Source organism: Vigna umbellata, chromosome 10, assembly GCF_029865625.1.
Source record: "Vigna umbellata cultivar VRB3 chromosome 10, Vumbellata_1.0, whole genome shotgun sequence".
Classification (NCBI taxonomy): domain Eukaryota; kingdom Viridiplantae; phylum Streptophyta; class Magnoliopsida; order Fabales; family Fabaceae; genus Vigna; species Vigna umbellata.
The window spans coordinates 15,361,517-15,377,479 of NC_142174.1; the positions used below are offsets into that span (position 1 = coordinate 15,361,517).

General features: G+C 33.0%; 1 protein-coding gene across 1 annotated transcript; it reads right to left on the reverse strand.

Annotated features, from left to right (window-relative positions):
• Positions 1 to 3,731: 3,731 nt before the first annotated feature.
• On the reverse strand, positions 3,732 to 4,937 carry LOC124829029 (geranylgeranyl pyrophosphate synthase 7, chloroplastic-like). The gene has a single exon (XM_047302493.2). The coding sequence runs from the start codon at positions 4,888 to 4,890 to the stop codon at positions 3,802 to 3,804; it is 1,089 nt and encodes a 362-aa protein (XP_047158449.1). The 5' UTR covers positions 4,891 to 4,937; the 3' UTR covers positions 3,732 to 3,801.
• Positions 4,938 to 15,963: the final 11,026 nt, after the last annotated feature.

Below are 15,963 nucleotides of genomic sequence, written 5' to 3' on the forward strand. Positions count from 1 at the left end.
AGGTAAATTAGTTGACCTTCATAACAAAGAAAAAGCATTTTCATAATAGTTTTACAAATAAAATTCATTTTGAATTGAAATAAAAAAAATAGTTAACAAACATTGTAACATCGCATAATCTCACACTTGATAATTCATAGTTGATATATATATATATATATATATATATATATATATATATATATATATATATATATATATATATATATATATATATATATATGTGTGTGTGTGTGTTAAACTCAGATAAACAAGTAGGGTGAACTAACATGCAACAAATCATTTATAAAACATGCATAATTACTTTGATACACTCAACAAACCTCATATAATAATTATGTGAGACACCCTCATACCTTCGTACAACCATCGCACCATAGATATTCATCCCACAATACCCAATAGACACTTATCCCACAGTAGTCAATAGACACTTATCCCACAGTAGTCAATAGACACTCATCCCACAATACTCAATAGACCCTCATTTCACAATACTCAATAGACACTCATTCGGATGATATGTTGATGAGCAATCACAGGAGGTTATGCACTTGTGATGACTTTTACTTCTTCTTACAAATACACTTCAACCTCCTGCCCCTCTCACCACATAATTCATCATTCTCTACTTGAGACTAGATGATTATTAGAGTATCAGGATAACCTCCAACAACAGGACCTTCAACATCAACATATACACAAATATCATATCATTAGAGAATCTCTCCACAAGACTCATACCATGCTCATATTCCTCAACTCATATTATACCATTACAAAATCTCCCCATAATACTCATATCATGTTCAAATGCATAAATTCAAATCCAATATAATAAAATACAATCATCACAGAAATCATACAAAATGAATATATCACAAAATAAATTAACAATACTAAAATATCACCATAAATGGTCACCGGAGAAGAATCAAATATTTGACGAATCAAACTCACCATAAACGCCAGTACATATGACTAGTCACAACTTACTGGATTTGACCAGGGCTGCTCTATGATCAGGGATGTACCAACTCCGATTTTTAAGATTCCTCTATCCTACCATCACAATTATAATTCATAATTCTATATCTACCACAATAACATGAATTCATCAGAAATTTTCATTCCAACAAGATATATTGCACAATAATTTAACAGTACATAATCTGTTCAACAAGATTTAAGTTAAAAACTTGTCGAGTAGACTTCCAGGAAAGAGAGGTGCGTCACAATGGACAACTTAACTACCAAGTCTTTCCTTAGCCAAAATGTTCCTCAACTAGTTTTAACAAATTTCTTATTTATAAATTCAAAACAACAACATATAATATTAACACAGAAATTCAACATGAATAATAATAAAACAATACTAAATCATAATATAAAAGCTTAGAAAGGTTAGCTCCGGTACCTCTATTCCAGACTTAATCTCTTGCTCTTGGCTATTTATAGTCCAAAAATTTTACTATCAATATTTTAAAAAAAAATTAACAAAAAGGTAGAAAAGAGTTTGAACCCATGTTTTTGAAATCACCACAATTTTCTACCAATTAAACTACCAAAATTTCTTATTTAGCTTTTCACATTTTATTTTTTTACATAAACTTATTATATCTTCCATTCACAAAGAAATCTAGTAATAAAATTATTACTATTAAGGTAAATATTTTTCATGGGTCTTACAAACATTCTTGTAGCATAATTATTTTCTTATAACCTTCATTAAGACAAATATTTTATTTATATCATTATATATATATATATATATATATATATATATATATATAAACAAAAAAATTTATTAGCATAATTATATTATTATATTATTATAATTTTTCAAATAATTTTATAATATTCATCACTATCAAAACATTAAAAACTTATTAAAATGAAAAAATATAAAAATTTATTATATTAAATCCATAATAAAAATACATTACACAAAACTAAGTAATTACATAAATAGAAAAAACTAAACCAATGCAACACCAATGGAAATACATTATTTTATGATCTTCATTAAGACAAATATTATTTTATTTATATCATTGAACAGAGGAATGGATTTTTCCATAATTAATTTTTATATATATTTAATTAACAAAAAATATCCTTTATTAAATTAAAATAACACCATTATTCAATAAAATACATAATTGCTGATTTTTTCCCACTCAAATAACATGGTTTCTTCTTTTTCCGATGTAGTACATTGTTTTCTTTTATTTAGATAAATAATATGGTTTATTGTTTATGTTTAGAAGTCGATCGAATTATGAATTGTGTTGTTTTTAAGTAATATTTTTATTTTTTAAATTCTCTCCCATTTTTTCTTTAATTGAGAAATAAAAATTTAGTTTTTCGAAAACCAAATTCTAAAATATGTTCTAATTAGTATCTTCTTAATTACAATTCAAAATTTGACTTTCCAAAAAATCAAATTTTGGACTTGTACTATAAACTGCGCTATTTGTATAATTTAAAGGCATAATATGCTACTTTGGGATATATATATATATATATATATATATATATATATATATATATATATATATATATATATATATATATATATATATATATATATATATATATATATATATAAATGAATAAAATGAATAATATATAATTAAACATATAAATATATTGTTTTAACATTTTAGATTGAGAATAATATTTGATTTATTTTTATAAATTTATTCATAATTTGATGATACCAAATATTTTGATATATTTTATCGAAAAATCTAATAATAATATTAGAGTTGATAATTTGTTGAACTGATGATTCACACAACTATAATATAAATATACGAAGAATCTAAAAATTTAAAAATTAGTAGAGATAAAATTATTTAGACTCGCATTTAAATATAAGATTGATAGGAATTAAGGTAAGATGAAAATCACATCTTCGATAAAATTAAGATAAAGATATACAAAATATAATAAACCCATAAGATTTATTAAGAATTTGGATTAAAAATAATGTTTTAATATTTTTTATAAAGTTATTCACGAGACAATTATCAAAATCTCTGGATTATCTTCTCTGGAAAAACTTCACAAAGATGAAGTAAACTTTTTCTTGAAAATGAAAAAAATTGACAGAGAATACAGTTTTGAAAAGGAGAGAGAGTAACTTCAGGGAGGAACTGGTTTAACTTTAATGAGAAGAAATGTGATCAGTATTTAAGAGAAATTAATTGATGTGGTAAATGTCAGAGATAAAAGCATTTGATGATCACATGTTCCCGTAGAAGAAGTGCCAATAGTTCGAGGAGTCTGAGGACAAGTTGCTCCTGACCGTAAAGAATATATCCTATAAAAAATTCCGAAAGCTGATCACACACAGAGCCAAAGCGTACATAACTAGAAAACAGACCTTTATTTTATTAAACATTCAATACACACAACTTACCAAACAAACAAGTAAGGATTGAAGCAGAGGCTGAACACAAATCTATTTGACACGTCCCCAGAGACAAAACTCGGTATCCAATGTTTTCAGATACTTTGCACACTCAGTCAGACTAACTAAGCTACTCTCTTTTCAATATAACCTACTCACTCAGATTATTCAATTAATTAATTCATTTTTCAAGTATCATTAACGTATTAATGTATCTTTAATATTAATAACATTTTTAATTCTGTCATTGATATTTATTAATAAATCATACAATCTTCATTATATTTAATAGGAAAAATTATCATTTCATAAATACCATAAAAGACTATCAGTTTCTCATAAACTGTAAATCATGTACTAATAAGGGAAATATGAATTATTAATTAACTTTGCCTGTAAGCAATGTAATTGGTTAATGCAAATAAAGGAGCTGCCTTTGGAGGATCAAATCCAAACAATTGTTCCTTCGCTTCCAGCAACAGTTTCTCAGCAAACTCTTTGGACTTCTGTATCCCTAAAAGTTTAGGGTACGTGACCTTATCAGCCACCAAGTCCTTCCCCGCCGTCTTCCCTAATTCCTCGGACGACTTAGTTACATCCAGAATGTCATCCACCACCTGAAACAACAAACCAATGCACCTAGCGAACTTCCTTAATTTCTCAATCTCCTCGTCCGACCCACCTCCCACTATTGCGCCCAACACAACCGCAGCTTCCAGCAACGCCGCCGTTTTGTGCACATGAATGAATTCCAACCTCTCCAGCCCCACATTCGAGGCTCCTTCCGAATCTAAATCCACCACCTGTCCCGCCACAAGACCATCTCCTCCGATCGATTTCGCCAACTCCCCAATCGCACGAACCACGCGTGCTGGGGACACACCCTCGGTCGCCGCTGCCAAGTGCTCAAACGCGAACGCGAGCAGCGCATCGCCGGCAAGAACCGCCACATCCTCGCCGAAGACCTTGTGGTTGGTCGGCTTGCCGCGTCGGAGGTCGTCGTTGTCCATGCAGGGCAGATCGTCGTGGATGAGCGACATGGTATGGATCATCTCGACGGCGCAGGCGGCTGGGATGGCAGTGGCATCATCGCCACCGACGAGCTCGCAGGCAGCTATACAGAGGATGGGGCGGATCCTCTTGCCGCCGGCAAGAAGGGAGTAGCGCATGGCTTTGTGGATCTTCTCCGGGTCGCGCAGCGCAATGGCTGCGTCCAAGGCTTGGTTCACCGTGTGGGCCTTGTGGAGCATGTAGACTTTGAAATCAAAATCTTCGATTTCCGGTATTCTCACAGCGGTGTCTACCTTAGCGGGCACAGCAGAGACGGAGAGAGAGGGAAAAGATGAGAGTTTCGGCGGTGGTGGTTTGGTGGGATTGGGAAGCAGTGTGAGAGTGCGAAAAGGGGGAGTGAGAAAGAGAGGTGAAGGTGTGCTGAGGATGGAGGAATTGAGACAGGCATAAGGAGAAGCCATGTTTGGTTCTAAGCGAGAGAAATGTGTTCTGTGTTGTAGTCGCGATGGTTGGTTATATAGACTTTGGGACTATACTCCTTGTCAAAAGAAGATTTCTACAAAACTTTGGGATTCCACTCCTTGTGCTACTTGTCAAAAAAAGAGATTTCTATAAGTACACCATTCAATTTTTCTAAGCCTAATAAAAAGTTAATACTTTTATTTTTTATTTAACTTTTCAAAATTATTTTATATTTTGAAATCAAAATATAATTTTATAGGTATTGTGTAATGATAAATAAAAATAAGAACATGATTGATGTATAACCCTTGTCAAACGCAGTGACTTCATTTCTGATTCTTACAATCAACGGCAGCAAAAATTCTTAATCAATCAAATGTTTTTTAATGATACATTTAAAATTGATAATTAACTTAAACTTAAAACCTCATCCGTTCCCGTATTTCATTAATTAATAATTAACAGTGATTAATATAAAATGTACAAAAGTTGACGTGTATGTATATTTATGAACATTAAATATGATTGATTTAGTATTGAATTTAAATTTAGGATAATAATATTTTGACAATAATTTTTTATACAGTGAAAGTATCATTATTCTTAAATTTGATATTCTACTTCCCCTAAAGTAGCAGATAACAAGGTAATTTTTGTTTTATTTCTTTTTCAATTTGTTATTTTAGTTTTTATTTATTTTAGAATAGATATATTTATCTTTGATTTTAGAAAATGCACAACTTTGCCATATTTCCAATTAAAAAGGTATTAGATATTTTGAATGAATGTGTTGTAATTTAGTTAAATGAAAATTGAGATTATGTAAAGTTACAAATTGAAGATCTTTAGAGAAGTAATTATATCTGGTTTGAAATCATATTTCTGTGAGTCAAAATTAATCATATTTATGTACGTGAGAACATATTAGTGTTTGTTGTGAACTTTGAAACTTGTGTTATCCATGATAATAAAACATAGAATGTCAAAATTTAATTTATAATAAAAATCTTTAAAAAAAAATAAATGAATGGGAGAAACTCGGTGGGAACAGACGAGTCCAACAAAGACTGAGAAGTGTGTCATAAAGATAGAATACCAAAATCACTTTCCTAGAAGTATTGGTTATCTAAGGTTCTATTGAGCTTCCAAACACGCTTTGAGTCCTTGTCTATAAGGATCACGTCATGGTGCTCATTTTCAATGTAATGTTTTACTTACATTGAATCAAGAGAGTAATAAAATAAAGTATGTAATATAGTATAATTTATTTACACTATTAATTAATAACACCTATTCTCAATATGATTTTGAAGATATTATGTTTGTGATTAACATGTATGATGGTTTCTGATTGGATAATTTTTTATTCAATTAATACATATATGTATGACCCTTTGTTATATAGATATTTCTAATTTCATCAACTTTAAAAATAAGCAATGAAATTATTATAGAAACACAAATAGTTTTGAATTAAGAGTTAATAAATTGTTTTCTTAAAATCAATTTAATTAAGCGAATAATTTACTGATGTTCTAGACAAAAGTTTTAATATAATCACAAAATGTTAAAAGTAAAGTCACTGCTTTTAATGAATTTATGTACATGTTTTAATTATTTATGCGTCTCATAAATTAATAATTAACAGTGATTAATATAAAAGTGGTACAAAAAGTTATCGTGCATGAATTATTTTCTTTTTTATTCACATACATCTTGCATTGTGAAGCGGTTATTATAATTAATTTAAAAAAATAATATAAAATTCTCTTTAAATTAATTGATATAATTGAGTTTTTTTTTTTTACTTTCTTAATGAAAATAGTTATCCTAAAAAATAGACTGCTTTCTTAATGTACTCCTATAATTTTCAAAATCGGGTAATTCTCAATTATGTTGTTTTATTTCTTATATTTAAATGAACTCAATGTCTAATTCTCAGTTATATCAGTGTCATTTCTTTTATTGTAATGAACTCGATAAGTTGTTTGTGGAATGTTAAATCAACATGTTAAGATAACAATTGAATTGAATTAAGATAAAAGAATATAATTTATGTAAAATTATGTATGTGCCCAAAATTACATTTTTTTTAAATACGTGAACCAAATAAATTTAGAAGTAGAGTATCAAAGTTACTTACTAAAATATTTATGATAAAACGACATTTAACATTTTGTTTTGTTGTGATAGTGAGTGAGAACTGGAAAAAAGGATAAAACTAATGTAATATTGGACGAGGAAAGGAAAAAATGTAATTTGAAAAGTAGTAACATTCCTAGTTTTCTTTACATATTTCTATTGATCCGTCACTTCATTTCTTAATTAATTGCATTTAATTTATATTCTTATTTATTCTTTTCATTGTAATAACTTATTTTTCATTGAAAAAAATAAATTTGAAAATAAAAGATTACTTTAATTTGATTGAAAAGTTAATATAGTAAATATAAATAAAATTGAATTATGTTTTAGTTAAATAATGATTTAATAAAATATGAAAGTAAATCTAACTACTTAGAGGCTTTAATAGATGGTGACATGAGAATCAAGAAGAGATGAAAGGCAACAAACACCAAGCAGTACATGACAAAGATGGAATGTGGCATTGGATGAGTTTTCAGTGAGAAGGAATCTGTTGCCATTTATGGTTCCCTTCTGTGACTTTTGTCCTTATCTCTCCGTGTTTAGTGTTTCTATTAAGAAGACCAAAACGAGGTTGGTCCTTTTTCTTCGGCCAATGCATGTAAAATGGGTTGGTTGGGGTGGATCAGAGACACCTATTATGTAGTGAAATAGAGTATTTATTACACTTTATTAACTTTTGTACAAATGACCATTATTAAGAAATGTAAAAATAATAATTTTATTTTATAATTTTTTAAATTAATTATAATTATTATGTAATTACAAACATGTATTTATTTATTTTCTCTTACTTTTTATATTTGAGATGTACAAGTTTGTTAGTTAATATGTTGATAGATATTGTTGTTTTCAGATTAAAGTTTAAATTACAAATGTTTCTCCATGTAGCCCCTTCTTATAATTCAAATATCCATTATGATATGACTTTATCACCATATTAATGTTCATCTAATTCTTTAGTTTTTTTTACTAAGTAGAAAATTCTGAAAATAATCACATCTTTGATATCGTACATTCTCAAACTTTTTGTTTTCTCATACTTCAAAGATAGTAAGTATTTATAGTTAGGTGTTTGAATTTAGTGGTTTGTTTCAATATAGGCGGGACACCTGGTTGGATTTATACATTTCTTTTTGCATATCTGATTTTTCCCGAATAAGTTTTACTTAAATTTACTTTATAGTTGCGTTGAGGAAGCACTTTTCCTATAATCAAAGCTCCGTTTCTTACAAAAAAAAAATGACAACATAAAATCACTTATTGCATTCATTCGTAGCCATTCCCCAAAGTTCTATTTCTAGTAGATAACATAAAAGAATAATTAAATTTGTAAATTTAAAATACTTCAATTGAATTCTTATTATTTTTTTTATTTTTTGAGTTTTTAAAAATTTAAAATTATTAAATTGATATTTACTGGTAAATGATTTTGTTAAGGGTGATGTAATCGTCACTTTAATTTTATAATTATATGATTCTATAATTATATAACTTTATAAATTTATTATTTCTTTATTATAAAAAATCTCAGTTATCTTTTGCTGTTTTTGCAACTTTGATAATGTTAGGACTTTTATATCGGGACAATGTTAGTTTAGATTGTATATGTGATATAAATCTTATTTTAAAAACTAATTTTATATAATTAAGTTAGATTTATAGTTCACACGATTAAAATCACAAATTATAATTTATTCTAACTATGACAAATATTTTGAAATTTGATTAAAGATAAAGAAAATTTAAAATACATATTTGAATGTAAAATTTCTTTTATAATTTTATTTTGTAATTAAATTAAATTTAAAATTTAATTTTTAAAAAAACAATTTGATAATTAAATTAAATTTAAGTTCACTTTATAATCATTTGGTAATTAAATTAAATTTAAATTCATTTTTAAGAAAAGATAAATTTGATTAGAGTGAACAGTCCAACATATCACAAAAACGTTCAAAATAAAATTTAAAATTTAATTATTTTGTTTATTCGTGGTTCTTGTATTTTTTTTTAATTAAGATATTTAAATATAAAAAGTTCTGTAATTATTCTTTCCAATAATATTATGTAGATAGATATAAGAGAGAGAAATATTAGACACTGGTATGTATTCATGGTCTCACCTATATCTATTAAATTTTAAGTGAGACCCCAATCTTAGACTAATCCATTAGATACTTATCTCTACAGTGTGAGAAGACCATTATATTCAAATTCTGCAGAGACTCTTAGCTGCAGATGTGGACACGTCAAACTCTTTTCTAATGGGAAAAGAAAATTGATATTGCGTCCGAAACGATAAGTTTTTTTTAGCTAGTATGCTCAAGCTAAATAAAATAAACCATAACGATCTAGAGTATTATTAGATAAGTTTCTCAATCATTTATTTTAATAACACCTTGAAATATTGCTTAAGAAAACAAGTAAATTGAATATTTGTATTAAAATTATAAGTTATTGTTAAGAAGATAATCTCCCTGGTGAGTTTTAGTGAACTTTATGGTGATACCAAATATCAAATCTCCATTGTTGAAAATAAAAAATAAAAATAAAATAAAATCATACTCTATATCCTTTATGTTCTTATATTTATCTCCTCTTTAAAATAGTTTTATCAAATACTTGTTTTTGTTTTCGGAAAAATGCAATTTATTTTGAAGGTCATTGTATAGTGTCTAATAAAAACCTAAATCTTACTTATATTATGAAAAGGTTGAATCTGAGATAAATATAGTTGACATAAATAGACCTGTCCGTGGTAAACTTTTCTGGTATGGTCTCGTATATTTTCAATAGTCAAAGCCAATCACTCCTCTTATGGTCCCATAATTTTCTTCTCTCAATTCTATGCTCTTCTCTCATAACATCATCATTTTAATGATTTTGATGTAATATTTGAAGAGTGATTGGTCTCATTAATAAGCCTTAATGTGAGAACCTGATAAACTAATGCACACTAATCCATTATCTGATCACATTTTTACTGCACCTTGCCACGTCAAAATCCACTCACTTCCTCTCAGCATGCACTGAATGCCATATGTCATCTTGGAAGCTTCTAAAAGCTGTAGTGGAAACCAGGTGGCAGTGTGTAACTGCTCAACCGTTTGACGAGGGAGAGAAAATGATTTCTCTGAAAAACACTTCTCTTCCTTACATGCAATCATCATCTTCCTCTCGAATTCTGATCTTCCATCTTCTCTGCATTTTCTCTGCACTCTTTCATCTCCTCTTCGAAATAACTCACCATCATCTCTTCCAATATCATTTCAGACACCGTAGAAACTTTCCCTGCACTGTGAGCATTGTTTTGAACCGAACAAAAACCAAAAAATCTGGACTGGTAAGTTCTCGTCCCTGCACTTGTCTGTTTTAGGTCATGCGAACCAAATCCTGGTTGCATGCATGGGTTATAGGTTTGAATCTTATGTCATTTTTGGTATCTTAGATTTAGTGAAAATCGTGGAGTGATTCATTGGGTAGAAAGCTGTTATTGATCGAGAGAAAATCTTAAGCAATTGGAAGTACACTGCTAGACCAGGTAAGGGAAGCTTTAGTAATTTAATTTAATACTGGTTTGATGTTCATGACAGTAATGAAGTGTACTGGATGTCTGAAATGCATGAAATATTTGATGTTTGAGTATGTATGAAAGAGCCTGTGGCACTGGTTGTATATGAATGATAATGTGTGAAACTGTATGTTGATGCTGATATGTCTGCACTTGAAAATGGATAATTCGGGTTGATGAGATGATGAATATTGTTGGATTTTATGCAGAATGTGTAATATATGATTTGGAATATGATTGGAGTCTGGATTTATGAGATGAAAATATGAATTCTGTAATGTATGAGATTTATGGTGAAGATGAAATTTTAAAGTTCTAATCATATGAAAACTGTGAAATTATCTGTTTGAAAAATCTGGAAATTCTTATCTTCTCTGATTGATCTTGTACGCTCGTTATCGAACGGTCTTATACCGTTCGGTTTCCCTGGAACATCACTTAGCATGAGGATTCTTTCATTTGGAAAGGACTCTGATTAAGAACGAGCGTTATTGGTGTCAAGAGTTAGGCGTGAACGTTCGGCTTAGCCTAGCGTGTCCAATTATTGAAAATAAAGTGAAGTATAGTTAGGACGCTCGGTTTTGTTTACCAGCGTTCGTCATAAGTGGCGCTTAGTATTATACTGAGCGTTCGTCCAAATGAACTCTTGGTCTTAGATTGAGCGTTCGTCCTAGTTAGCGTTCGGTCTGATACCGAACGTTCTTTCAAATGCGCGTTCGTTCTATTTGGTGCTCGGTCATTGACCTGGCGTTCGTCCTAAGCAGTGTTCAGTTTCTACTGAACGCTCGTCCTTATCATTGCTTGTAAGCAAACTTCACAGCGTTCGTTCAATTTATTAATTAACGTTCGGTCTTTGACTGGCAGTGTTCGTTTCCGAATTTACTAATGCTCTGATTATTTATTTGAATTCATTTAAACTGTGATGGTCCTTTTCATTTAACCTCAAGTCTTTATACTTAGAATTTTCCTAAGTATTATTTGGATCTTTTAGACTCAATTTCAATTAAATTAGTTAATTGTATCAACGTCCGTGAATGAATAATGGTGCGTTTCTTTTGTTCAGAAACGTGATAGCAGTGTACTGTAATACAATCATCTAGATTTATTAAATGATAAACTTTTGTTTAAATTAAGAGAGTGGAACACAGAATGAAAATCTGAATAAGAGGAATGGATAATAATGTGCGAATGACGTTTTGAATGAATTTGATTGGAATGAATTGTGAATGAGCGTTCCAAGGAGGAACGTCTCTATGATGTGAATATGAGAAGTAGTGTAGTATGACCATGGATAAGCTACTGATGGCTGTTCATCCTGATATTCCGTGATTGCTCATCCTCATGTAGAGGAGAGTAGTTCATGCGTGGGAATGGCAGGAGGCCCTAGTCCTACATAGTACTTTGGGCTGATAAGGGTTAACCTCGGGTGGCAGCTGTTGAGGGTATCCCAGTTACTACATCACCCGGGTGCAGGAACGCCTGTAGATACATGGATCATACAGTCCGGACAGTCTTTAATTATGAGAATCTGAATGAGTTACTGTATGCGTGGATATATGTCTAATGTTGTATGAAATGTATGATTGATTTGCTATGTTAAAATATGTTGATTGTATTAAATTAAATTACCTAAGCTTACCCTTGCAATTTCCTTGTATTGTCTACTGTTTTGTATGTCCGTCTTGTCAATGCAATGATCATCCGTTGTGGATGTGAGCAGATGGAGAGGCACCCCTTGAAGCAATGCTAGAAGAAGAAAATTTGGAGGACGCCAACTTGGTAGAAGTTGAAGTTAAATCTGAGCAGTAGGGGCTAGTTCCGTAGTAGATGTTAGATTTTCTGTGCTGTATTTTGGAAGTTCTGTATTTAGTACTGCAGAATTGTTCATCCAGAACTGGTTTGGTATCTTAGAAAAATTCTGAGCACTGTAAAAATTGCTGTACGTGCTGTTTTCTTTTGGAGCAGCTGTTGTAAATATTAAGACTGCACTGTATTTTCTGTAAATGTGATTAGTTCTGATTAATGGTAATTACTATTTATTGGGATGTTACATTTATTGGTATCAGAGCAGTTTTGTTCTTTTAAGGACATGTAGGGTTATGAGTACACTATACTTTCGTTGTGTGCTTATTGTATGTTGATGAGTTATTATTTTTAACTCTTGAACATAGCTAACGTAAGTTTTCTCTGGTCCAGAAAACGAATGGCGTCTAGACTTCCTCCCCCACCTCAGCCAAACGAGGCTGACACTTCTAGCAACACCAGAATGTTGGAGACAGTCATCGATAGGCTGCAACAACAGAACACCACCTTAATTGAGCAAAATGCTGCCTTAATGAGGCAAAACCAGGAAGCACTGAATAGTTTGGAGGCCTCACGTATCAGCTCTGAAGCAACTCAGAGACAGTTGATGGACCTGCTGACCTCTACTAGAGGCACCCCAGGAGCCTCTTCTTCTAACGCTGCACCTCATGCAGAATGGAGTTTGGAAAGCTTCCTGCAACACCATCCTGCCAAATTCAATGGAAAGGGGCTTCCTGATGAAGCGGATCAGTGGCTAAGAGATATGGAAAGGATTTATGATGCCAAGAGGTGTCCAAATGAAAACCGTTTGGCATTCACAGAGTATTTGTTGACGGGTGAAGCTAGCCATTGGTGGTCCAGTGTGAAGATGTTGTTGACAGAATCCCAAAGTCCAATTTCTTGGGAAGTTTTCAGAACTAAATTTTATGAAGAGTACTTCCCTGACAGTGTGCGGTTTGCTAAGGAAGTGGAGTTCCTTCAATTGGTGCAAGGCAGTATGTCTGTCTCGGAATACACCAACAAATTCAAACATCTGGTCCGTTTTAATACCATGGCAACAAGTGAAGAATGGCAATGCAGGAAGTTTGAGAACGGACTGAGGAGTGATCTGAAAGTGTTAATATCCTGCTTGTGCATTAGATCCTTTCCTGCCATGGTTGAAAGAGCAAAGGTACTGGAGAAGAATGTTGCTGAGGCCGAGCAACAGAAGAAGCAGCAATTGAATAGGGGGCAGGTTGCATCCAGAAACACTACGAACGTAAGAAGGTCCCCATACGTTCGTCCAACTCAATCATCTGGTGGATCACAGGCCTTGGTCACTGTTGGCCAAACTGGACAGCCAAGAAGTTTGACGTGCTATCAGTGTGGAGGACCACATTTGAGATGGGCTTGTCCTCAACTTTCTGGAGTAAAACATTGCAACAAGTGTGGGAGGAACGGACACTTGGATCAGGAGTGCAATGTGGGAGGACGAGCAGTAATGAGACCACCAAATGCTGGAAGAACTCAACAAGGGAGAGGTGGTCGTGCACAAGCAACAGGAAGAGTGTATGCTATTACTGGTGCGGAAGCTGCTCGCTCAGGTACACTTATCACCAGTACTTGTTTACTGTTTGGAAAGCCATGTGGTGTGTTGTATGATTCGGGTGCAACTCATTCCTTCATCTCGAAGGCGTGCGTTGAGAAACTGGGATTAGTAGAGAGTGAATTACAGTTCGACTTGGTGGTGTCAACCCCAGCGGCTGGCGGGATCAAGATGTCTACAGTTTGTGTAAGATGTCCTATAGAAGTTGAGGGGCGTAGATATAAGGTTAATCTCATTTGTTTACCCCTTCAAGACTTAGAAGTAATTTTGGGGATGGATTGGTTGGCTACCAATCGGATCCTCATTGACTGTGGGAAGAAGGAGTTAGTCTTTCCAGATGAAGAAGAGGAAGAACTGTCAATCACTCTTGGGCAGTTTAAGGAGGACATCATGGAGGGGGCAAGCTGTTTTCTTATCATGACGTATGAAAGCAGTGAGATGGAGCGTTCATCCAATGTTGATAACAGTGGAGAACGAACAGTAGTGGATGAATTTCCAGATGTTTTTCCGGATGAAGTACCTGGTCTACCTCCCATCCGTGAGGTAGAATTCACAATTGATTTGGTAACCACTGCTGCACCCATCTCGGTTCAACCTTACAGAATGGCACCAGCTGAGTTGGTGGAGCTTAAGAAGCAAATTGAAGAGTTAATGGATAAGAAGTTCATCAGGCCAAGTGCTTCACCATGGGGAGCGCCTGTATTGTTGGTCAAGAAGAAGGATGGCAGCTCACGGTTATGCATTGATTATAGACAACTTAATAAGCTGACCATCAAGAACAAGTATCCTCTTCCAAGGATTGATGACCTGCTGGACCAGTTGCATGGTGAGTGTGTATTTTCTAAAATTGATTTACGTTCGGGCTATCATCAAATTAGAGTGAAAGAAGAGGACATTCAGAAGACTGCATTTCGGTCTCGTTATGGCCATTATGAGTATGTGGTGATGCCCTTTGGAGTGACAAACGCACCTGCAATCTTCATGGACTGTATGAACAGAATCTTCAGGCCGTACCTTGATAAGTTTGTTGTGGTGTTTATTGATGACATCCTCATATATTCCAAGAACTTTGAAGAACATGAAGACCACTTGAGGATTGTCTTGAGCGTATTGAGGGAGAAAGAGCTGTATGCCAAGCGTTCAAAGTGTGAATTCTGGATGAAGGAGATCCAATTTTTGGGGCACGTTGTTTCTGCTGGTGGTATTGCAGTGGATCCAGCCAAGGTGAAGGCAGTGCTAGATTGGGAGAGTCCACGTTCTGTCACGGAAGTTAGAAGCTTTGTGGGACTTGCGGGCTACTATAGGCGGTTCATTGAGGGATTTTCTAAGATAGTAGCCCCTCTGACTTACCTCACCAGGAAGGATCAGCCGTTTGCTTGGACAGATAGATGTGAGGAGAGCTTCCAGGAATTGAAGAGGAAATTAACAAGCGCTCCTGTGTTGGTCATTCCAGATACGGCCAAACCTTTTGAAGTGTATTGTGATGCATCATATCAAGGTTTGGGCTGTGTGCTGATGCAGGAAAGGAGGGCAGTGGCTTATTCTTCGAGACAGTTGAAAATTCATGAGAAGAATTATCCCACACATGACTTGGAGCTAGCAGCAGTCGTGTTTGCATTGAAAATATGGAGGCACTACCTGTATGGAGCAACGTTTCAGGTGTTTAGTGATCACAAGAGTCTCAAGTACCTCTTTGATCAAAAGGAGTTGAATATGAGGCAAAGGAGGTGGCTTGAATTCTTGAAGGATTATGAATTTGAACTGTTGTATCATCCTGGAAAAGCTAATGTGGTAGCTGATGCCTTGAGTAGGAAGGCCGTGAGGGTCTCTGCAATGATGGTGAAGGAGCTGAATTTGGTGGAAAGCTTTAGAGATCTAAGGTTGCAGTTCGACTTGGGAACGGACGTTATCAGATGCTGTAATCTTAGACTCTCCAGTAATGTGTTTGACCGGATCCGAGTGAAG